The sequence below is a fragment of the Pseudoliparis swirei genome, chromosome 6, assembly GCF_029220125.1.
Source record: "Pseudoliparis swirei isolate HS2019 ecotype Mariana Trench chromosome 6, NWPU_hadal_v1, whole genome shotgun sequence".
In the NCBI taxonomy this organism is placed as follows: domain Eukaryota; kingdom Metazoa; phylum Chordata; class Actinopteri; order Perciformes; family Liparidae; genus Pseudoliparis; species Pseudoliparis swirei.
The window spans coordinates 28,246,597-28,270,747 of NC_079393.1; the positions used below are offsets into that span (position 1 = coordinate 28,246,597).

A 24,151-nucleotide genomic window follows, 5' to 3' on the forward strand; every position below is an offset into this window, starting at 1 on the left:
TCGGCGTTGAGATGCTCCGCCCGTCACCCGGACACGAGGGCGCTGTGGGATGTCAACAACAAGTATAAAGCATAAATAGTGGTTATTTCTTCCGGAGTAAAGCCACAGAGATAAGCCCCGCCCCCTCTAAGGCGCGAATGAAGAGAATGAACCACAAATAGTCGGGCGAGTTCAATGAGGGAATGCAGCGTCCTATCCTCTGTCAGGTGTGTGTGTGTGTGTGACCCACAAAGGTTATATAACCCAGTTCTGCTCATGCTCAGTAGAGCCGCCCTCCATCAGTGACTCAGCCAATCAGAGCGAGGCGTCTCCTCTCCAGAACATTCTGTTGGTCATGAGTTCTGTCTTCACGGAGTCGAATGAGACGACTCCCGTCATCGGAACGCCCAAAATAGCCGTAAAGTGTGTGAACGTGTTCCTGTGAGCGGTGTGTAACCGTGTGTGTGACGGACTGGAGTCTTGGTGCTGGTGGGCGGGGCCACAGAACCTCCGTCCGCCACGCTGTTAGCGCGCTGACGTTAGCGTTTAGCTCCAAGCAGCCGAGTGCGTTCCACATCCATGTTTTATACATGGGGCAAAAGAGAAGGTAAAGAAGAGAAGATCAGAGGTTTTATATAAATGTATTTTAGAGGCTCTAGATTCTTTTGCTGTCTATATATATTTATATATATAACTTGAGAATAATCTAACACCTTAGAGTCGTCTGATTGGCCGTGTGCCTCCAGCCATCCCTTCATCTCTTATCAAGTCAAGATAGGGGGGGGGGGGGGGCTGACCCCAGAAAGACAACCACTTCGCTCACACCTACAAACACATGTTTAGAGTCATCGGGGAACCTGTGAGGAAACTATAACAAATGGGTACCTCCTCCTCCTCCTCCTCCTCCTGCTGCCTCTTTACTCGCCGGCCTGTCCTTAAATGTGACGTTGGTGCTTATTTATTTATTTCTATCTGATGTCATGTGGACATGAGGCGTGTCAGAAAGGCCTAAACCTCGACGATGGCACAATCATGTCCAGTTTCTCTCATTCCGATAATGAGGGCATGATAAGAAATACACGTGGATATACAGGGTCATTGTCTCCCTCCCCAGCCAGTGTCCTCCCCTCTAACCCTCTGCAGCAGTCCTCTCCGGTCTGCGAGCTCCACCATTCGCTGACACGCGTCTGTAAAACTCGAGTCCCATAAATTCCTGCGCTAGACGGCGACTGTGTTCTCGTGTTTCACGGCTCAGAGAGAGGAGCCTCCAGAGAGCTGCTGGTGTGTGTGTGGAGCTGCTGGTGTGTGTGTGGAGCTGCTGGTGTGTGTGTGGAGCTGCTGGTGTGTGTGTGGAGCTGCTGGTGTGTGTGGAGCTGCTGGTGTGTGTGTGGAGCTGCTGGTGTGTGTGTGGAGCTGCTGGTGTGTGTGTGGAGCTGCTGGTGTGTGTGTGGAGCTGCTGGTGTGTGTGTGGAGCTGCTGGTGTGTGTGTGGAGCTGCTGGTGTGTGTGTGGGGCTGCTGGTGTGTGTGTGGAGCTGCTGGTGTGTGTGTGGAGCTGCTGGTGTGTGTGTGGAGCTGCTGGTGTGTGTGTGGAGCTGCTGGTGTGTGTGAGCTGCTGGTGTGTGTGGAGCTGCTGATGTGTGTGTGGGGCTGCTGGTGTGTGTGTGTGGAGCTGTTGGTGTGTGTGTGGGGCTGCTGGTGTGTGTGTGGAGCTGCTGGTGTGTGTGGAGCTGCTGGTGTGTGTGTGGGGCTGCTGGTGTGTGTGTGGAGCTGCTGGTGTGTGGGGCTGCTGGTGTGTGTGTGGGGCTGCTGGTGTGTGTGGGGCTGCTGGTGTGTGTGGAGCTGCTGGTGTGTGTGTGGGGCTGCTGGTGTGTGTGTGGAGCTGCTGGTGTGTGTGTGGAGCTGCTGGTGTGTGTGTGTGTGTGTGGAGCTGCTGGTGTGTGTGTGGAGTTGCTGGTGTGTGTGTGGAGCTGCTGGTGTGTGTGTGGAGCTGCTGGTGTGTGGGGCTGCTGGTGTGTGTGTGGAGCTGCTGGTGTGTGTGTGGAGCTGCTGGTGTGTGTGTGGGGCTGCTGGTGTGTGTGTGTGGAGCTGCTGGTGTGTGGGGCTGCTGGTGTGTGTGTGGAGCTGCTGGTGTGTGTGTGTGGAGCTGCTGGTGTGTGTGTGGAGCTGCTGGTGTGTGTGTGGAGCTGCTGGTGTGTGTGGGCTGCTGGTGTGTGGAGCTGCTGGTGTGTGTGTGGGTAAGTGTGTGGGCTGCTGGTGTGTGTGTGGAGCTGCTGTGTGTGTGTGAGCTGCTGGTGTGTGTGTGGAGCTGCTGGTGTGTGTGTGTGGCGCTGCTGGTGTGTGTGTGTGGCTGCTGGTGTGTGTGTGCGGCTGCTGGTGTGTGTGGGGCTGCTGGTGTGTGTGTGGAGCTGCTGGTGTGTGGGGCTGCTGGTGTGTGTGTGGAGCTGCTGGTGTGTGTGTGGAGCTGCTGGTGTGTGTGTGGGGCTGCTGGTGTGTGTGTGGAGCTGCTTGTGGAGCTGGTGGTGTCTCACTGTGTGTGTGTGTGTTTGTGTGTGTGTGCTCTTAGAGCTTAAACCCGATTCATTTCAAACTAAGCCAGTATAGTCTTGAGACCTTTGTCTTGAGAAATCTTTGAAAGATTTAAAAAATATTAAAGTTTGTGCGTTCTCCGGACCGGCAAAGAAACACCATTCGCCATTAAAATGTAAGTTGATGTAACTCGGCCATACATTATCCAATCTGCTCCATATTCCTCGTATGTCATCACATACTGACCCTGAAGACATCCATATGCTAATTTTAAATTCTAGTCATAGCGCCACCGAGTGGCCAAAGCAAATCAGCCTAAAAAGCATCACATTCACATGTAATTCACATGACAAGGTCTAGACTTCACGTGGATACACATGATGCATGGATATGTTCAAATTGTCAAAGCGCCCCCTACTGGCTACACTGGACGCGCTCGAATATACTCCAAATTTCTCATGCTTCATAGAATTCACGGCCTGCGGATATCAACAAGCCTTTTTTCACTCAGAGGCAAAGCGCCACCCACTTACAAAGTAAAATGAGTGTCGCGTGACAAACGGTAAAATGCCCGAACGGCGGGCATGCGTTCTCGGCCGAGGGGGCCGGCGTCTGGCCGGCACCGCCGACGACGTGCGAAGCAGGAACGAGGACCCGTTCATCGCTGCTTGCAGCTTTAATTATATTTATTTTTATATAGATATTTATATTTATTTATATATATATATGTATTTATCTATATATGTATATGTATTTATTTTTATATATTTTCGTATATATATATTTATATTTATTTATATACATATTTATATATATATATTTTTTATATATGTATATATTTATTTATTTATATTTATATTTATTTATATTTTAAAAAATTGTATATATTTATTTATATATATTTATTTTTATGTATATATTTATATATATATTTTTGTGTATATATTTATATATCTGGTTTTGTTTGTGTCCATCAGTCTGAAGCCGCTGGACATCGAGTTCATGAAGCGACTCCACGATAAGGTGAACATCATCCCTCTGATCGCTAAGGCCGACACGCTGACCCCCGAGGAGTGCCAGCTGTTTAAAAAACAGGTGTGTGTGTGTGAGACTGTGTGTGTGAGAGACTGTGTGTGTGTGTGTGAGAGAGACTGTGTGTGTGTGTGTGTGTGTGTGTGTGTGTGTGTGAGAGACTGTGTGTGTGAGAGACAGTGTGTGTGCGCGACTGTGTGTGTGTGTGTGTGTGTGAGCGACTGTGTGTGTGTGTGTGTGTGTGTGTGAGCGACTGTGTGTGTGTGTGTGCGTGTCCCATTGCTTTAATGACTCATGGAAAAAGGTGTGTGTGTGTGTGTGCAACATCATTAATTACATTTCCTCTCGTCAGATCGTGAAAGAGATTCAGGACCATAAAATAAAGATCTACGAGTTCCCCGACACGGAGGACGACGAGGACAACAAGCTCATCCGCAGGATCAAGGTAAACAATCGTGTTCATTTATTTATTATTCCTGTATTTTATTTATTTATTTGGAAATACTGACAGGTGCATAACACAGTAACGTTTGACTTTAACTGATATTTCCATCGTTTTTCAAAAAGAGGTCACCTCATTCGGCCGAGCCAGACGTCTACACGTGTACACACACACACACACCTGTACATCTGTGTGTAGACACACCTGCATCACTCTGCAGAGTAAATACAGTCATCACATCACACAATACAATATATCCAGATGTTAAATGACAACAGGATTTGCCAGGAGGCAGAAACCAGAGCGCCTAAATAGTTTTTTATCCAACAGTCAAATTAATACATGAATAAAAATAATCAATTGTACAATCTGGTTTATTTTACTAGTATTTGTCTTCCATGTAACCACGGTTACATCCTGCTGATGAACAAACTGCTGATGCTAGCATGTGTCTGGCTTGCCCGTGTTAGCTGTTAGCATTCCGGTTAGCCGTGTAGAAGGAAAGTCTGGATGGCAACCAAGGAAGGTCGGTGACGCTGGAAAGACAGCTGACCTCCAGGAAAGACTGGCGGGGTAACAGGGGCTAGCAACCCCTGTTGCAGCACTCGCAAGAGGGCACCAAGCAAGCTACTAAAACGAGAAATAAGCAATACCCCCAGAGTCTCCCGAGAGGGGGGGAGGATGAAAGACTCACTCGGACAGATTCAACGACCAGGACAGTGACACAGACGCAGAGAAGGCTCAAACAAACCACCTTGACCGGGGAGGCATGGGAAGTCAAATGCAATTGCGGAAAGATCTGCAAAGGTGCAAGAGGGCTCAAAATACACCAGAGTAAGTCCAAGTGTGGACAAGGACGGATGCAGGCACACCGCTCAGACGAACAGTCTGGTGAGACGCAGGAGAACCCTAGGCAGGAAGCACACCATAGTCCTAGAGATCTCTCAGTGCATGTAATCCCCCAAGAGCACACAAGGAGAACCTCAAACGCCACCCCAGAAAGCCCACCCCAGCCAACGAAGGAAAGACTCAAGTGGCCTAAGATGTGTGATACCAAAGAGTGGTCCATGCTCGATGAAGATCTGGACAAGGTGCTTGAGGCAGCTCAAGCAGGATCAGCAGAAAGAAAGGAGGATTCACTGACAGCCATCACCTATAGCTTGGCAAAAGTACGGTTTGGAACAGTGCCAAGGAGAGAGAACAAAGACAGACGAGAAAATCAGGAGAATAAAAGAGAAAGAAAGATCAAACAACTTAGGAAGGAGATTAAAACCCTGAATAAGCAATTCAAATTGGCAAGCACGGAAGAAAAGGAAGGAATAAAAGAACTGACAGCCAGCCTCCGCGAGCAGCTCATCAGAGCAAGAAGAGCGGAGGGGTTAAGGCAGAGGCGGAAAAAACAGGAAGCTGCACGAGCCCAGTTTATAAAAGACCCCTACCGCTTCACCAAATCACTTGTGGGGGAGGCGAGGTCTGGGACTTTAACCAGTTCCAAGGAGGAGGTGGAGGAGTTTGTTGAAGTCATTCAGTGACCCATCAAGAAACGATGCCTGAGCAGAAGATCACGGGCTTGGCACCATCGATCCACCAACAACATCCCTAAACATAGGTTTTCCATCATGGAGAGAGGTTCAAGAGGTCGTCAAGCATGCTAGATCATCTTCGGCTCCAGGTCCCAGCGGTATACCTTACAAAGTATACAAGAGATGCCCCAAGCTCCTCCGAAGGCTGTGGAAGCTTATGCAGGTAATCTGGTCCAAAGGGACTGTCCCAACAAACTGGCGAAGGGCAGAAGGATGCTTTGTGCCAAAAGAACGGGGATCCACACAGATCAACCAGTTTCGAACCATTTCCCTGCTCAGTGTGGAGGGTAAGATCTTCTTTTCCGTGCTTGCCAGAAGAATGAGCGCGTATATGTGCCAGAATGGATACATTGACACCTCTATCCAGAAGGGCACGATCGAAGGGTTCTCCGGGTGCTTGGAGCACACGGGGGTCCTCAGCCAACTTATCCAAGAAGCAAAGGAGAAGAAAGGGAACCTAACAGTTGCCTGGCTTGATTTTGCTAACGCATACGGGTCTATCCCCCATAACTTGATTCAAGTGGCTATGGACCATTACCACATCCCACATCACATCCAGGGCATGATCACCGGCTACTTGGGAGACATCAAGCTACGATTCCAGTCAGCCATGTTTACAACAAAGTGGCAGCCAGTGGAGAAAGGAATAGTAACCGGGTGTACCATCTCCCCCATCTTGTTCGTCATGGGAATGAACCTGATCATCACCGCAGCGAGTACAAAGTCAAGAGGACCGAAGACTGCTGCAGGAAGTCAACAGCCAGTGATCAGGGCATTCATGGATGACCTTACCGTCATAACACCAACCCATGTGCAGGCAAGATGGGTCCTGGCAGAACTGGAACGTATGGCCACTTGGGCGAAGATGATCTTCAAGCCCAAGAAATCAAGATGTCTGGTGATCCAAAAGGGCAAAACAACTGAGAAGTTCAAGCTGCTTGTTCAAGGGGAAGTGACCCCGAACATCCAGGGGAACCCTATTAAATGCCTTGGGAAGTGGTATGATGATTCCCTGTCAGACAAAAACAGCATCTCCAGCACTTTAAAACAAGTTGAAGAATGGTTGAACAAAATTGACAAGTCTGGCCTGCCTGGGAAATATAAGTGCTGGATCTACCAACATGGCCTACTCCAAAGACTGATGTGGCTTCTCACCATCTACAGTGCCAATAACAACAGTTGAAGGGATGGAGAGGAAGTTCAACAAGCACCTTCAAGATGGTTGGGGATACCCCAGTTTTACATCAGTGGGGCTCTACATAAGGTCGGGTCAGCCGGCTCCCCCTGTCCTCAGTTGTGGAGGAGTTTAAAGTTGCCAAGTGTAGACTTTCCCTCACATATAGGGACTCCAAAGACCAACTCACCAGGGAAGCAGGAATAAGAACAAGATCCGGCAGAAAGTGGGCCGCCAGCACTGCAGTTAACCAGGCAGAATCTTCTCTGAGGACCAAAGATACCATCGGGAACCTTTGCACTGGAAGGCAGGGTCTAGGAACATCCCATTTCCAGCAGTGGTCAAATTCCACTCCCAGGGAAAAGAGGACCATGATCCAGGATGAAGTCCGAAACCTTGAGGAAGAAGGAAGAAGAGCTAAATCCATCGAGCTCGCAACTCAAGGTGCCTGGACAAGGTGGAACCTTCCCAAAAGAACCATCACGTGGAGTGAGATGTGGCAGTTGGAGCCGTTCCGTATCTCCTTTATGCTCCGAGCAGTGTACGACACCCTACCGACCCCAGTCAACTTGCACAGGTGGGGAATGAGGGACCCACTGTGCAGGTTGTGTGGCGGTAAAGGAACCATGGCCCACATCCTATCAGGGTGCAAAACAGCATTGACCCAGAGGAGGTATAGGTGGCGCCATGACAAGGTGTTGGCACAGCTCGCAGACACCCTGGAGCAAGAGAGGAGAAAGAAACGTCCAGCCAAAACAAAGCCACTGTTGAGTACCATCGCCTTTGTAAAAGAGGGTCAGAGACCAGCCGTCCAAAGCCAAGCCAAGCAGAATCTCCTGCAGTCAGCCCAGGGATGGGTTTTGGAGGTCGATCTGGGGAGGAAACTCCACTTCCCAGAGGCGGTACTGTCCACAACCCTGAGACCAGATATCATCATGTGGTCCCTAGAGGTAAGAAGATCATCCTGGTGGAACTAACAGTCCCGTGGGAAGAGAACTGTGAGGAGGCGGCAGAGAGAAAGAAAATGAAGTACCAACAACTTGTCCAGGACTGCCGGGACAAGGGGTGGACAACATGGCTGATGACAGTGGAAGTGGGTAGTCGAGGATTCCCAGCTCAATCAGCCTGGAATCTGATGACAAGGGTTGGACTAAGAGGCCACGTGAGGAAAACAGCCGTTCGTAGGTTGGGAGAAGCGGCAGAGAGAGCCTCCTGTTGGCTCTGGCATAAGAGAGAGGACACTAGCTGGAAGCCTGGAGGAGGGGCCAGTGACTTGGCCAATCACTGCTGACCCGCCAACTGGAGAGTGTTGTGGTTAAGGGTTGAAACACTCTAAGAAGGTTGGGGACCACCTGATGACCCCTCCTCCAGGCCAAGGCTTCATCCATTAGAAATGGATTGAATATAGCATCTTTGATGTATGACAAAACTGTCTTCCATGTAACCACGGTTACATCTTGCTGATGAACAAACTGCTGATGCTAGCATGTGTCTGGCTTGCCCGTGTTAGCTGTTTGCTGTTAGCATTCCGGTTAGCCGTGTAGAAGTGTGTCTGGAGTCACATGCATAATAACATCTCTTGAGGTCAGTTCTCTCCCCCTCTGCACCAGAGGACAGTTTAAGTGACGTTGGCTTCCACAGGAACCAATCGAAGAAGCGGTGGTTCAAAACCGCCGGAGGCCCCGCCCACAACGCTCTCCTCCAGTACAATAAAGTCGTTTGTCTCTCCTCCCCAGGAGAAGATGCCGCTGGCCATCGTCGGCAGCAACGTGGTGATCGAGGTGAACGGCAAGAAGGTCAGAGGTCGCCAGTACCCGTGGGGCGTGGTGGAAGGTAGGCTCACCCGGGTCCACTGCAGTGATGAGGTGTGATGAGGTACCTCAGAGACACGGGGTCACAGGGTCACCTCCATCGGGACGCACGGTGCCCCTCCCCCGTACCCACTGCATGTATTCACTACCAGGTCTCAGCGTGTCACAATGTCCTCTTGACTGGAAGAAGATCAAACAAGGATGTGACGAGGAAGTGAAGGTGAAAGCAGACTAGAATAGTTCAGAGGTACAGTTTGTACAGTTCACACAACGTTAGCTACCTAGCTAAGTCGTTATGTAGCTATCTTGCTAAGTAGCTATGTAGTTATTTAGCTATGTAGCTATTTAGCTGTGTAGCTATATAACTGTAGTTATGTAACTATATAACTGTAGTTATGTAGCTATATAACTGTGTAGTTATGTAGCGGTGTAGTTATGTAGCAGTGCATCAGTGTAGCGGTGTAGCTATGTAGCTGTGTAGCTATGTAGCTGTGTAGTTATGTAGCTATGTAGCTGTGTAGTTATGTAGCAGTGTAGCTATTCAATTCAATTCAGTTTATTTGTATAGCCCAATTTCACAAATTACAAATTTGTCTCGGAGTGCTTTACAATCTGTACACATAGACATCCCTGCCCCAAAACCTCACATCGGACCAGGAAAAACTCCCAAATAACCTTCAGGGAAAAAGGAAGAAACCTGGAGGAGAGCAACAGAGGAGGATCCCTCTCCTAGGATGGACAGATGCAATAGATGTAATGTGTACAGAAGGACAGATTTAGAGTTAAAATACATTCAATGAATATGACAGAGTGTATGAATAGTTCATAGTAGGCATATTCCACGATGGAGACCTCCACGATCCATCAGGCAGATGGCGGTGGGGAGGAGGAGGGCGGAGTCTCAACAGGACAGTGGCGTAGTCATGAGCAGGAATTCCACGACCCAGACGATCCATCAGGCAGATAGGATCTATGCCGTCTCATAGGGTCCGATGACCCCATGAGACGTAAAGTCAAAAGGACTTCCGGGGAGAAAGCAGAGTTAGTAACGTGTGATTGAGAGATGAAAATTCATCCTTAAGGAGAGAAAAAAGAGGAGATAGGTACTCAGTGCATCCTAAAACGTCCCCCGGCAGCTATAAGCCTATAGCTATGTAGCTGTGTAGTTATGTAGCTATGTAGCTGTGTAGCTATGTAGCTGTGTAGTTATGGAGCAGTGTAGCTATGTAGCTGTGTAGTTCTGTAGCTATGTAGCTGTGTAGTTATGTAGCTGTGTAGTTATGGAGCAGTGTAGCTATGTAACTGTGTAGTTATGTAGCTGTGTAGCTGTGTAGCTGTGTAGTTATGTAGCAGTGTAGCTATGTAGCTGTGTAGTTATGGAGCAGTGTAGCTATGTAACTGTGTAGTTATGTAGCAGTGTAGCTATGTAGCTGTGTAGTTATGTAGCTGTGTAGTTATGTAGCTGTGTAGTTATGTAGCTGTGTAGTTATGTAGCAGTGTAGTTATGTAGCAGTGTAGCTATGTAGCTATGTTTGCTGCTGGAGGAGGATGAGCTGAGTAACTTGAGTTTTGCGTTTAGAATATTTAATTCCGTACGAGTAGACGAGGTGGAGAAGGAGAACCTTTAATGAGGCTTCACTCTCGTTTCAGTGTCTAATTGAGCTGAATGAAGTCATGGTGACATTGTGACACGTTGTGAAGGACCTCGCCGATGCATCGTGACCTGATACGCCCTCATCAATAAACGGCTCCTTTCTGGAAATAAAAAAGGATAGGCATAGTGCATTCTGGGATATGTTGTTCCAGCACAATGCAGCGCTGCTCCTGGTGTGTGTGGTGCTCTGGAACATGACACCTGTCTCTATCTCTGTACAAAGTGTTTCACCTGTGTTGCTCTGTGGTTGATCGTTTATCAGTCTCTCTTTTTTCATCCCTTCTATTCTCTCTTTTTTTTCTTTGTTTCTTGGTGTTCTTTCCCATGACTGACAGAGGGCATTTTTGGTAAACAAAACCATCTTTCACTTTAGCTCAGCCTCATTCTCTCTGCTCCTCCATCCCTCCCTCTCCTCCACCTCTCCGCTGCCGTCTCGTCTTCCGGCTGATGGTCAAACCGATGCTCCATCAGACTTGAGCAGGATACTGAAATACAACAGATTCTGGAAAGCATGTGAACGTGAATTAGAAATTTAAATGTCCATTCGACCTTGAACATACTAAAGAACATAGACGGTGACATCCTTCACGTGTTCTCAGTAGACGGCCACGAAGAGCCTCGACAGAGACTTCTCATGTGTTTTATCATTTAGACATTTTGAATATTGGCAACATAAATGATGTTATGGGTTTATTCAGGAATGTGATTCTGATATGGCTGTGTCCCAATGGCCCTGGACACTAGCAGTACCACACCAACACATATGCTACACAGACGACAGGTCCACTCACTACAGCCCACGTCATCAAAAATATGCCTCGCATATTCTGCGTTGACGAGGGGAAACGTCATTTTCCTCGAGCCGTCCAGGCCGGTTGGCAATAAAACACATTTTAAAAAGTGAATTTTAAACTGTTGCCAGCATCAGAAGCTGCTGCATGTCCAGCTGTCAGCATGAATATTACAGCATCACGATGGCTTCAGAACAACCGGTGATTCAGATTAACGGGTGAACTGGTGACTCGGTAACGGTTTGTAGATAATAATAATAAACACATGTGGTGATTATTATGTTGTGGTTCATTGGTGGATCAGAGAACAAAAACACCTCCCCCCCCTACCACCCCCACCAGAGGGTAAACCAACGGCATGACTTCAGTCCTCTCTGGATGTATTCCTCTGAGTATTGTGGGTGAGTTCTAGAGTTCTAGCTCTACCAGAGGGACACGTGAATGATTGTGTTCCTGCTCTTTGTCTCCAAGTCGACCCATAAGACGACCTCCGTGCACGTTTTAAAGGATCACTCCAGTCCGTTACACCGTGGTCTTGTTTTGAAGCTCTTTTTATTATCAGCCAGTTGCTCATCACCATGACGACCGAGATGTTGCATCACGACAACGAAGTCTGGCAGAAACACGAGCGGCCAGGTGATCTGAACCTCTGGTTCACAAACCTGAACATTCCTGACCGTTTGAGTCCTTTACACGTCTTCTTACATCATCCTGAACATGTAAAGCAGATATTTAGAAGACACATACACTTGATAAAGCACAACGTAGTGTTAACATACATATTACAACATTATTTCATAGATATTTATTTATATATATTTTTATTTATTTATTATATATATTTATTTATATATGTATTTGTAAACATATATATTTAAATCTATTTATATATATATTTTTAATTTATATTTATATATATATATACACGTGTGAAATACTTTATAAATGAGACTAAATGAAAGCAAAGGTGTACTGAAGGTAAATGAGTGAAATCCCCACCCAATGACTGATCTGACCCACTTCAAGTGAGCACAGCTTCATTGTACAGGGAAACTACGGCAAGTGCAGAGGGTCAAACTGTTTGGAATGGTTATTCTACCATTGGTCTTTATTTTCTCTTTCACAGACGCTTGTTGAAAACCTGCCTGACTGCTCGTGTTTCTGGCTCCATCCGACTTCTTTGTAACGTCCTCCCAGTGTAATGTTTGTATTACCTGTAAGGATGGTGGCCCAAATCTCAAAGAACAAGACCACGGTTGCGACGAGCGGGAATTATCACGCAAAGTGCGTTTAATGAGGCTCAGTTGACGCACATTTCAAAGTGCGTCTGGTGTCCTCCGCAGGTCGAGAAGCTCCTCTCAGGTCTGATGCTGTGGACCGCCACGTAGAGCGCTAGAGGCTGTTCTTTGTGCTGACGCAGCAGCGTCGCTCTAACGCCATTGGGTCCCTTCGTTGCTCCCGTGGTATCCCCCGGCGACGCCCCGCCTCCTTTCAGCCCCCGCTTCACCACAGGAGTCCAGTTGGTTGTGTTGGTGCGGGGAGGCGAGAGCGGCGGCCGGGCCTCGCCGTGTCACTGGGCCAAAGACCGGGACCCGCCATCTAACGCTTCAGGCCCATGAGGGGTTCATGAGCCGTTCCTACAGCTCATGTCGCAGCTCACGTGGTTTGGAGTCATGTTCCATTGGCTTATTTAAAGTTTTAACGTTTTTAACACATGATTGAAACAGTTGTGTTTAACCAACGCCGTTCATCCTCATGGCCTAAATACCCTCCGCTAGCAGCTCAGAACACCTGACGTACTCCGTTGAAATTTGGCAAATACAAAAACTTAAATAATTTGACCTGGAGAATACATTCATACATCCGGTGTTTTCTGCCATTGTCTGTATGCTATTAGTTTTATTCTTTTCCTATGACCCTTGACCTCAGCTGGCTATGCCTAGACCCCCCCATGTAGCACCCCCTCTCCAGCCACCGCCCTCCCTCTACAAGCTCCGTAGTCAGTCAGCTTGGACATGTGCAGGTCTTGGTGTTGACCCGGGCCAAATCTGGTGCTGAATCTCGGCCAAACACATCCGTGCTCCAACCAGGTCTGAGCCAGACCCAGATTTAGCCCCCCAGCCGGGCAGCAGACTATAACTGAAACCCCGTCCCCCTCCCCCTCCGCCAGAGCTTCCTCCACTAGAATAGACTAAAGGTCAATGGCTGGCTTGGGAGGCCAAGGGGCGGGACCGCTTAAGTTTCATCAATGGTAAGGTGTCCTCCTTATTCGCTCCCCTCATGATGATTGACTGCCGGCGGGGGGGAGGCTAACCAGTAGGGGCGACAAGGAGGCGGGAGATCCACCGCGTACATCCTCAGCAGCAGCTTATCAGCTTCTCCAGAATCCCATCACCCAATCACCTGTGATGAGGCCTCCCCTGTGGTCCGACCCCTCGTCCTCACGCTGAGGCGTCCATCGGTAGAAGGCTGTGATCAGATAGGAGGCTTTATGTATTTTGATTCATTCTTACAAACTCAATATTTCGGGAACGGCTGAAGGGAATCTCTTTAAATTTGGCGCACACGTCCTCTTGGACTGAAGGACGGACTGATCTGAAGTGTGGAGGTCAAAGACCACCGTGACCTCCCATTCTGCTTGAGCAAATCTCTTCCATGGCCATAACTCGAGCATCCAAATGCTAATGATGATGAGTATGATGATGTCACACAAGTGGACATGTTGGACAGACCTAGATGTTCACTGCCTCATGGCTGGTTGGGCGCTGAAGCACAAAGCTCAGCTACGCCTGTGTCGTCCGTGGTGATGAACCCACACAATCCTCACCAAAGCTCTAAGAAGTGTATTTGCGTCTTTGGGCCGGCCGGTCTCATCGATGTTGTTTCCAGCCGATCAGATCGCTGTTTCCACCAAAATATTGCCCCGATAAATCCACAACAACCTTTCTTTTTACGGTCCGCACCCTCTTCTCCATATTTCGTGGCGTGGCGTGACGTGGCGTTGCCCATCCCGCCAATTGTGGACGTCACTGAGCAGCCGAGAGTAGTTTATTCTCTCGTTGATGGAAACGCGCCGTTTTTTTTTTCAACCTCTCAAAGATTTTCATTGAATAGAGCACAGCTCGGATTGAATTCAGAGAGGAACTCAGTGTATCCTAAACGTCTATAAGGAGAGAGGAGAGAAGAGAGGAGCTCAGTGTATCCTAAACGTCCATAAGGAGAGAGGAGAGGAGAGAGGAGCTCAGTGTATCCTAAGCGTCCATAAGGAGAGAGGAGAGGAGCTCAGTGTATCCTAAGCGTCCATAAGGAGAGAGGAGAGGAGAGAGGAGCTCAGTGTATCCTAAACGTCCATAAGGAGAGAGGAGAGAGGTGCTCAGTGTATCCTAAGCGTCCATAAGGAGAGAGGAGAGAGGAGCTCAGTGTATCCTAAGCGTCCATAAGGAGAGAGGAGAGGAGAGAGGTGCTCAGTGTATACTAAACATCCATTAGGAGAGAGGAGAGAGAGGAGCTCAGTGTATCCTAAGCGTCCATAAGGAGAGAGGAGAGGAGAGGTGCTCAGTGTATCCTAAGCGTCTATAAGGAGAGAGGAGAGAGGTGCTCAGTGTATCCTCAACGTCCATAAGGAGAGAGGAGAGGAGAGAGGAGCTCAGTGTATCCTAAACGTCCATAAGGAGAGAGGAGAGAGGAGCTCAGTGTATCCTAAACATCTATAAGGAGAGAGGAGAGAGGTGCTCAGTGTATCCTAAGCGTCCATAAGGAGAGAGGAGAGAGGTGCTCAGTGTATCCTCAACATCCATAAGGAGAGAGGAGAGGAGAGAGGAGCTCAGTGTATCCTAAACGTCCATAAGGAGAGGAGAGGAGAGAGGAGCTCAGTGTATCCTAAACATCTATAAGGAGAGAGGAGAGGAGAGAGGAGCTCAGTGTATCCTAAACATCTATAAGGAGAGAGGAGAGGAGAGAGGAGCTCAGTGTATCCTAAACCTCCCCAGCAGCCTCTCAGCCTGTAGCAGCGTCTCTAGGTCTGGACTCTCAGCCCTGTGGTGGGGGAGGAGCTCCACGCTGTGAACTCCAGCTCTCTTCATGGTGCTTTGAGCTGCGCTCGTGTTCAGTCGAGACGCCACTGGAGGAAACTTGGGCACTGTGGCTGAAGGCAGACAGCCGATGAGATACCGACTGTAAGCCATCAACCGATACGATCAAAGCGTCCTAGGTGATCACGGCCTGACGCCCCATGTGCTCTGATGCTTCTACAGCCTCACACTGTGCCTCTCAATACACGCTCACTCCCAATGAAGGGATGGAATATACCTTACGTCATCTGATTAATAACAATGTATTTCTTTATAGTAGCACTACGCTGTGTCTCACGTAAACAACAAAGATGCACCCATTTACCCAGAGTTCCTTGCAGTTATTTAGCATCTGTAAGATGGGCTGGGTCCGTGTCCCTTGAGTCCACATAATGATGTTTCATATCGTTTGTGTGTAGTTATTGTGATGTTTGTGTGTTTCAGTGGAGAACGGGGAACACTGTGACTTCACGGTGCTGCGCAACATGCTCATCAGGTACCACCACCTCTCATGGAGCAACACACGAACACCACCTTTATCATTGTTCACGCCTAAAGAGATCGACTGTCAGGTCAAAAAGAAAATGTTGTTCTTGGGATGAACTCAGTCACATGACCACGAAGCTAAAGGAGAACTAGTGTTTAGAAGGACTAGTGTTTAGGAGGACTAGTGTTTCGAAGGACTAGTGTTGAGGAGGACTAGTGTTTAGAAGGACTAGTGTTTAGAAGGACTGGTGTTGAGGAGGACTAGTGTTTAGAAGGACTAGTGTTTAGGAGGACTAGTGTTTAGAAGGACTAGTGTTGAGGAGGACTAGTGTTTAGAAGGACTAGTGTTGAGGAGGACTAGTGTTTAGAAGGACTAGTGTTTTAGGAGGACTAGTGTTTAGAAGGACTAGTGTTTAGAAGGACTAGTGTTGAGGAGGACTAGTGTTTAGGAGGACTAGTGTTTAGAAGGACTAGTGTTGAGGAGGACTAGTGTTTAGAAGGACTAGTGTTTTAGGAGGACTAGTGTTTAGGAGGACTAGTGTTTTAGGAGGACTAGTGTTTAGGAGGACTAGTGTTGAGGAGGACTAGTGTTTAGGAGGACTAGTGTTGAGGAGGACTAGTGTTTAGGAGGACTAGTGTTTAGAAGGACTAGTGTTGAGGAGGACTAGTGTTTAGGAGGACTAGTGTTGAGGAGGACTAGTGTTGAGGAGGACTAGTGTTTAGAAGGACTAGTGTTGAGGAGGACTAGTGTTTAGGAGGACTAGTGTTGAGGAGGACTAGTGTTGAGGAGGACTAGTGTTTAGGAGAATAGAATAGAATAGAAATATACTTTATTAATCCCCAAGGGGAAATTTGTCGAGCCAGTAGCAGCAACACAAGAATAAAAAAGGACTAGTGTTGAGGAGGACTAGTCTTTTAGGAGAACTAGTGTTGAGGAGGACTAGTCTTTTAGGAGGACTAGTGTTTAGGAGGACTAGTGTTTTAGGAGGACTAGTGTTTAGGAGGACTAGTGTTTTAGGAGGACTAGTGTTTAGGAGGACTAGTGTTTTAGGAGGACTAGTGTTTAGGAGGACTAGTGTTGAGGAGGACTAGTCTTTTAGGAGAATTAGTGTTGAGGAGGACTAGTCTTTTAGGAGGACTAGTGTTTTAGGAGGACTAGTGTTTAGGAGGACTAGTGTTTTAGAAGGACTAGTGTTTAGGAGGACTAGTGTTTTAGGAGAACCTGTAGTCGTCTCATTGATTCTTTTTTCTTAAAGACATGTAAAATCTTCCCCAGAGAGGTATTTATTGTCCCGTTTTATATTATTAATCAAATAGAATCTCTTCATTTGTGTTCAACAGACTTTTTTTCAGGCATCCACGCAAAAACACACAAAAACATGCACAAACGCTGATTTCTTTCAGTTTGTGGACTCTGCGGCGCTCTGAGCTGTACATTTCTTCTGGGATCCTCTCCTGTTCCTCCTCATCCTGACTAGCTTGTCTTGTCCTTAGGACCCACATGCAGGACCTGAAGGACGTCACCAACAACGTCCACTATGAGAACTACCGCAGTAAGAAGCTGGCGGCCCTCACCTGTAAGGTGGACGCCTCCAAGTCCAAGGGACAGCTCACCAAGTACGTCACGACACTCCTCTCCTGGTCATGAAAGGGAACTCCTTGCTCTAGATCAGTGGTTCTCAAACTGGGAGGCGCGCCCCTCTAGTGGGGCGCAGTGGTACTACAGGCGGAAATGCAGAAAGACCTTTATTGAGAACTTCAAAGTACAGGGACATAAAACTCATTAAGTACATGTTGAGATGCCTCAACCTTCGTGTGCATGTGTGCGTTACGCTGCGCATGACGCGCTGATTCTTGGTGGTTTGCCAAAAAACTATCTACGTGCGATCGGCTTTTCTGCTGTTGCCCTTCAAAACAAAAGCTCAACATTGAGCATGAATTGAGATGGACCGTATAAATCCCTTTTTTTTTAAAGATTTGTAGTGGAAAGCCAGTTAATTACAGCCATAAATACTAATAACACTTCACACACATATCTGCACTAACTTAGTTTTTCATAAGTTGCACTTACTGTTATTATCTTGAAAAGATACCAAGGTTAATTGCAGCCACAATAAGCTATTTATTTGCTTTGTTGCACATATATAACTGTATTTTCATTGTTGTAACAAAGTGATTGCACATTTGGTTAACCTGGAAGTGATTGCATTTTTCTTCTATTATTTAAAAAAGCACAGATGGAGGACTTGTAGAAACATATTTAAATAAACAGTCAGCATGGACCATTCTGTTGGTGGAGGGGGGTGAACATTGTTCTTCCTCCAAAGTGGAGCGCAACAGAACAAGTTTAAGAACCACTGCTTTAGATTAAAAAACTGCTTTCCTTTAGCTCTGAAGTTCTATGAAACTAACCGTGTTGTCCACAGGAGTCCCCTGGCCCAAATGGAGGAGGAGCGCCGGGAGCACATGATGAAGATGAAGAAGATGGAGGCCGAGATGGAACAGGTCTTTGACATGAAGGTCAAAGAGAAGAAGCAGAAGCTGAAGGACTCGGAGGCCGAGGTGGGTTTGAGGATGAGAAGTGGTGGAAATATGTTGCACTCATGTGTTTTCATTGCCTCCATTAATGTGCAACATGATGCAATTAATGATCCTCTAAAAGGCCAAACCCAAGACTTCCTGTTGAGTTCTGGTCCAATGAAAGTGAGACAACTTATTTGCTGGTTACATTTAAAAATGCACACACACACAACGGCAGAGAAGTTTCCACAGCAATAAATAACATCTTTAGCCCAGTGAAGCTGCAGCCTCCAGATCTGAAGAGCAAGAACTTTGTACCACAACCAAAACCACGAGAGGTGGAGGAGCCCCAAGTTAGAGAGTAAAGAAAGACAAAGATAAAATAATGAACGTGAGATGTTTAGGGTCGACACGCACCCCGACACTGACTCCGTCTGACCTTTTGACCCTCAGCTGGAGCGCCGCCACGAGCAGATGAAGAGGAACATGGAGGCGCAGTACAAGGAGCTGGAGGAGAGGAGGCGTGTCCACGAGGACGAGAAGGCCAACTGGGAGGCTCAGCAGAGAGTCCTGGAGCAGCAGAGGCTGGACGCCTCCAAGTCAGTAACTCTCACTCACTGGCCGCCTGCTTCCTGCTCACTAGCCGCCTGCTTCCTGCCCACTGGCCGCCTGCTTCCTGTTCACTAGCCGCCTGCTTCCTGCCCACTGGCCGCCTGCTTCCTGTTCACTAGCCGCCTGCTTCCTGTTCACTAGCCGCCTGCTTCCTGCTCACTAGCCGCCTGCTTCCTGCCCACTGGCCGCCTGCTTCCTGCCCACTGGCCGCCTGCTTCCTGCTCACTAGCCGCCTGCTTCCTGCCCACTGGCCGCCTGCTTCCTGCCCACTGGCCGCCTGTTTCCTGCTCAGTAGCCGCCTGTTTCCTGTTCACTAGCTTCCTGTTCACTAGCCGCCTGTTTCCTGCTCACTAGCCGCCTGTTTCCTGCTCACTGGCCGCCTGTTTCCTGCTCACTGGCCGCCTGTTTCCTGCTCACTCGCCGCCTGTTTCCTGCTCACTGGCCGCCTGTTTCCTGTTCACTAGCCGCCTGTTTCCTGCTCACTAGCTGCCTGTTTCCTGCTCACTAGCGGCCTGTTTCCTGCTCACTGGCCACCTGTTTACTGCTCACTAGCCGCCTGTTTCCTGCTCACTAGCCACCTGTTTCCTGCTCACTAGCTTCCTGTTCACTAGCTGCCTGTTTCCTGCTCACGAGCCGCCTGTTTCCTGTTCACTTGTCGTCTGTTTCCTGCTCACTAGCCGCCTGTTTCCTGTTCACTAGCTTCCTGTTCACTAGCCGCCTGTTTCCTGCTCACTAGCCGCCTGTTTCCTGCTCACTGGCCGCCTGTTTCCTGCTCACTAGCCGCCTGTTTCCTGTTCACTAGCTTCCTGTTCACTAGCCGCCTGTTTCCTGCTCACTGGCCGCCTGTTTCCTGCTCACTAGCCGCCTGTTTCCTGTTCACTAGCTTCCTGTTCACTAGCCACCTGTTTCCTGCTCACTAGCCGCCTGTTTCCTGCTCACTGGCCGCCTGTTTCCTGCTCACTAGCTTCCTGCTTCCTGTTCACTATCCTCCTGTTTCCTGTTCACTAGCTTCCTGCTTCCTGTTCACTAGCCTCCTGTTTCCTGTTCACTAGCTACCTGCTTCCTGTTCACTAGCCTCCTGTTTCCTGTTCACTAGCTTCCTGCTTCCTGTTCACTAGCCTCCTGTTTCCTGTTCACTAGCTACCTGCTTCCTGTTCACTGGCCGCCTGTTTCCTGTCCACTAGCCGTCTGTTTCCTGCTCACTAGCTGCCTGTTTCCTGCTCACTGGCCACCTGTTTCCTGCTCACTAGCCGCCTGTTTCCTGCTCACTAGCCGCCTGTTTCCTGCTCACTAGCCTCCTGTTTCCTGCTCACTAGCTGCCTGTTTCCTGTTCACTAGCCGCCTGTTTCCTGTTCACTAGCCGTCTGTTTCCTGCTCACTAGCCGCCTGCTTCCTGTTCACTAGCCTCCTGTTTCCTGTTCACTAGCTTCCTGCTTCCTGTTCACTAACCGCCTGTTTCCTGCTCACTAGCCGCCTGTTTCCTGCTCACTAGCCGCCTGTTTCCTGTTCACTAGCCGCCTGTTTCCTGCTCACTAGCCGCCTGTTTCCTGCTCACTAGCCGCCTGTTTCCTGTTCACTAGCTTCCTGTTCACTAGCCGCCTGTTTCCTGCTCACTAGCCGCCTGTTTCCTGCTCACTAGCCGCCTGTTTCCTGTTCACTAGCCGCCTGTTTCCTGCTCACTAGCCGCCTGTTTCCTGCTCACTGGCCGCCTGTTTCCTGCTCACTGGCCGCCTGTTTCCTGCTCACTCGCCGCCTGTTTCCTGCTCACTGGCCGCCTGTTTCCTGCTCACTGGCCGCCTGTTTCCTGCTCACTAGCCGCCTGTTTCCTGTTCACTAGCTTCCTGTTCACTAGCCGCCTGTTTCCTGCTCACTAGCCGCCTGTTTCCTGCTCACTGGCCGCCTGTTTCCTGCTCACTGGCCGCCTGTTTCCTGCTCACTCGCCGCCTGTTTCCTGCTCACTGGCCGCCTGTTTCCTGTTCACTAGCCGCCTGTTTCCTGCTCACTAGCTGCCTGTTTCCTGCTCACTAGCGGCCTGTTTCCTGCTCACTGGCCACCTGTTTACTGCTCACTAGCCGCCTGTTTCCTGCTCACTAGCCACCTGTTTCCTGCTCACTAGCTTCCTGTTCACTAGCTGCCTGTTTCCTGCTCACGAGCCGCCTGTTTCCTGTTCACTTGTCGTCTGTTTCCTGCTCACTAGCCGCCTGTTTCCTGTTCACTAGCTTCCTGTTCACTAGCCGCCTGTTTCCTGCTCACTAGCCGCCTGTTTCCTGCTCACTGGCCGCCTGTTTCCTGCTCACTAGCCGCCTGTTTCCTGTTCACTAGCTTCCTGTTCACTAGCCGCCTGTTTCCTGCTCACTGGCCGCCTGTTTCCTGCTCACTAGCCGCCTGTTTCCTGTTCACTAGCTTCCTGTTCACTAGCCACCTGTTTCCTGCTCACTAGCCGCCTGTTTCCTGCTCACTAGCTTCCTGCTTCCTGTTCACTATCCTCCTGTTTCCTGTTCACTAGCTTCCTGCTTCCTGTTCACTAGCCTCCTGTTTCCTGTTCACTAGCTACCTGCTTCCTGTTCACTAGCCTCCTGTTTCCTGTTCACTAGCTTCCTGCTTCCTGTTCACTAGCCTCCTGTTTCCTGTTCACTAGCTACCTGCTTCCTGTTCACTGGCCGCCTGTTTCCTGTTCACTTGTCGTCTGTTTCCTGCTCACTAGCCGCCTGTTTCCTGTTCACTAGCTTCCTGTTCACTAGCCGCCTGTTTCCTGCTCACTGGCCACCTGTTTCCTGTTCACTAGCCGCCTGTTTCCTGCTCACTGGCCGCCTGTTTCCTGTTCACTAGCCGCCTGTTTCCTGTTCACTGGCCGCCTGTTTCCTGCTCACTGGCCGCCTGTTTCCTGTTCACTAGCCTCCTGTTTCCTGCTCACTGGCCGCCTGTTTCCTGTTCACTAGCCGTCTGTTTCCTGCTCACTGGCCGCCTGTTTCCTGTTCACTAGCCGCCTGTTTCCTGCTCACTGGCCGCCTGTTTCCTGTTTACTAGCCGCCTGTTTCCTGCTCACTAGCTGCCTGTTTCCTGCTCACTGGCCGCCTGTTTCCTGCTCACTAGCCGCCTGTTTCCTGTTCACTAGCCGCCTGTTTCCTGCTCACTAGCTGCCTGTTTCCTGCTCACTAGCCGTCTGTTTCCTGCTCACTAGCTGCCTGTTTCCTGTTCACTAGCCTCCTGTTTCCTGCTCACTAGCCGTCTGTTTCCTGCTCACTAGCTGCCTGTTTCCTGTTCACTAGCCGCCTGTTTCCTGCTCACTAGCCGCCTGTTTCCTGTTCACTAGCCGTCTGTTTCCTGCTCACTAGCTTCCTGCTTCCTGTTCACTATCCTCCTGTTTCCTGTTCACTAGCTTCCTGCTTCCTGTTCACTAGCCTCCTGTTTCCTGTTCACTAGCTACCTGCTTCCTGCTCACTGGCCGCCTGTTTCCTGCTCACTGGCCGCCTGTTTCCTGCTCACTGGCCCCCTGTTTCCTGTTCACTTGTCGTCTGTTTCCTGCTCACTAGCCGCCTGTTTCCTGTTCACTAGCCGCCTGTTTCCTGTTCACTAGCTTCCTGTTCACTAGCCGCCTGTTTCCTGCTCACTGGCCGCCTGTTTCCTGTTCACTAGCCGCCTGTTTCCTGCTCACTGGCCGCCTGTTTCCTGTTCACTAGCCGCCTGTTTCCTGCTCACTAGCTGCCTGTTTCCTGCTCACTGGCCGCCTGTTTCCTGCTCACTAGCCGCCTGTTTCCTGTTCACTAGCCGCCTGTTTCCTGCTCACTAGCTGCCTGTTTCCTGCTCACTGGCCGCCTGTTTCCTGCTCACTAGCCGCCTGTTTCCTGTTCACTAGCCTCCTGTTTCCTGCTCACTAGCCGTCTGTTTCCTGCTCACTAGCCGCCTGTTTCCTGCTCACTAGCCACCTGTTTCCTGTTCACTAGCCGTCTGTTTCCTGCTCACTAGCTTCCTGCTTCCTGTTCACTATCCTCCTGTTTCCTGTTCACTAGCTTCCTGCTTCCTGTTCACTAGCCTCCTGTTTCCTGTTCACTAGCTACCTGCTTCCTGTTCACTAGCCTCCTGTTTCCTGTTCACTAGCTACCTGCTTCCTGTTCACTAGCCGCCTGTTTCCTGTTCACTAGCTTCCTGCTTCCTGTTCACTAGCCTCCTGTTTCCTGTTCACTAGCCGTCTGTTTCCTGCTCACTAGCTTCCTGCTTCCTGTTCACTAGCCGCCTGTTTCCTGTTCACTAGCTTCCTGCTTCCTGTTCACTAGCCTCCTGTTTCCTGCTCACTAGCCTCCTGTTTCCTGTTCACTAGCTTCCTGCTTCCTGTTCACTAGCCGCCTGTTTCCTGTTCACTAGCTTCCTGTTCACTAGCCTCCTGTTTCCTGCTCACTAGCCTCCTGTTTCCTGTTCACTAGCTTCCTGCTTCCTGTTCACTAGCCTCCTGTTTCCTGTTCACTAGCTACCTGCTTCCTGTTCACTAGCTTCCTGCATCCTGTTCACTAGCCTCCTGTTTCCTGCTCACTAGCCGTCTGTTTCCTGCTCACTAGCTTCCTGCTTCCTGTTCACTATCCTCCTGTTTCCTGTTCACTAGCTTCCTGCTTCCTGTTCACTAGCCTCCTGTTTCCTGTTCACTAGCTTCCTGCTTCCTGTTCACTAGCTGTGCACACGCGTGTAGAAACGGGCCGTGTCTAATTCTGACCTCTACCTGGAAAGAGAAGAGATCTTAGAAGACGGCCAACAGAATAAAACACACCGTGTCTCTGGTTTGTCTGCAGGACGATGGAGAAGAACAAGAAGAAAGGGAAGATCTTCTGAAGCAGCTTCACCTCCTTCCTCCACACTATAAATATCTCTCTTCAAGCCCCTCTGAAGTTTACATTTACTGTGGTGACATAAGGTGAAATGGAACAGTCTCATTCCTCCGTGTGACAACGAACACGCACCACACACACACACACATGCCAACGAGTACACGTTCTCAGGACCGCTCGGTTATTATAAATATATTTTCTCTTTTATGTTCAGAATAAGTGATAAAGTTTTTCTTTTTTCCTTGAGATGCTTGTGAACCTCTTCCAATAACACCACGCTGGACAGAAGTTCAGCTGGACAGACGTTCAGCTGGACAGACGTTCAGCTGGACAGACGTTCAGCTGGACTTTTTTGTAATATTTTAATTTTTTTGAAATGTGTATCCTGTTTACTGCTTCCCTTCTTTGTTCTCTAACTGTACATTATTAATATTAAATTTGACATGTTATCCTTTCACTCCAAACGCGTCTCTGTTCAGCACACAAGAGTCATTTAGAATCATGGGGATTTATCAAATATGTATTGATAAGCCTTATGAACTCCATCATGACTCATATTCCTCCTTATGAACTCCATGACTCATATTCCTCCTTATGAACTCCATCATGACTCATATTCCTCCTTATGAACTCCATGACTCATATTCCTCCTT

At 49.0% G+C, this 24,151-nt stretch overlaps 1 protein-coding gene across 1 annotated transcript in view; it reads left to right on the forward strand.

The window, feature by feature from the left end:
* Positions 1-23,955, forward strand: part of LOC130195675 (septin-7-like) — a 36,718-nt gene extending 12,763 nt beyond the window's left edge. Inside the window, exons 6-14 of the mRNA XM_056417345.1 lie at positions 3,484-3,601; positions 3,891-3,983; positions 8,474-8,570; positions 10,538-10,549; positions 15,508-15,559; positions 17,044-17,166; positions 17,976-18,111; positions 18,523-18,668; positions 23,463-23,955. Coding sequence (XP_056273320.1) covers positions 3,484-3,601; positions 3,891-3,983; positions 8,474-8,570; positions 10,538-10,549; positions 15,508-15,559; positions 17,044-17,166; positions 17,976-18,111; positions 18,523-18,668; positions 23,463-23,502 — 817 coding nt within the window. The 3' untranslated portion in view covers positions 23,503-23,955. The remainder of the gene's footprint in view (positions 1-3,483; positions 3,602-3,890; positions 3,984-8,473; positions 8,571-10,537; positions 10,550-15,507; positions 15,560-17,043; positions 17,167-17,975; positions 18,112-18,522; positions 18,669-23,462) is intronic.
* Positions 23,956-24,151: the final 196 nt, after the last annotated feature.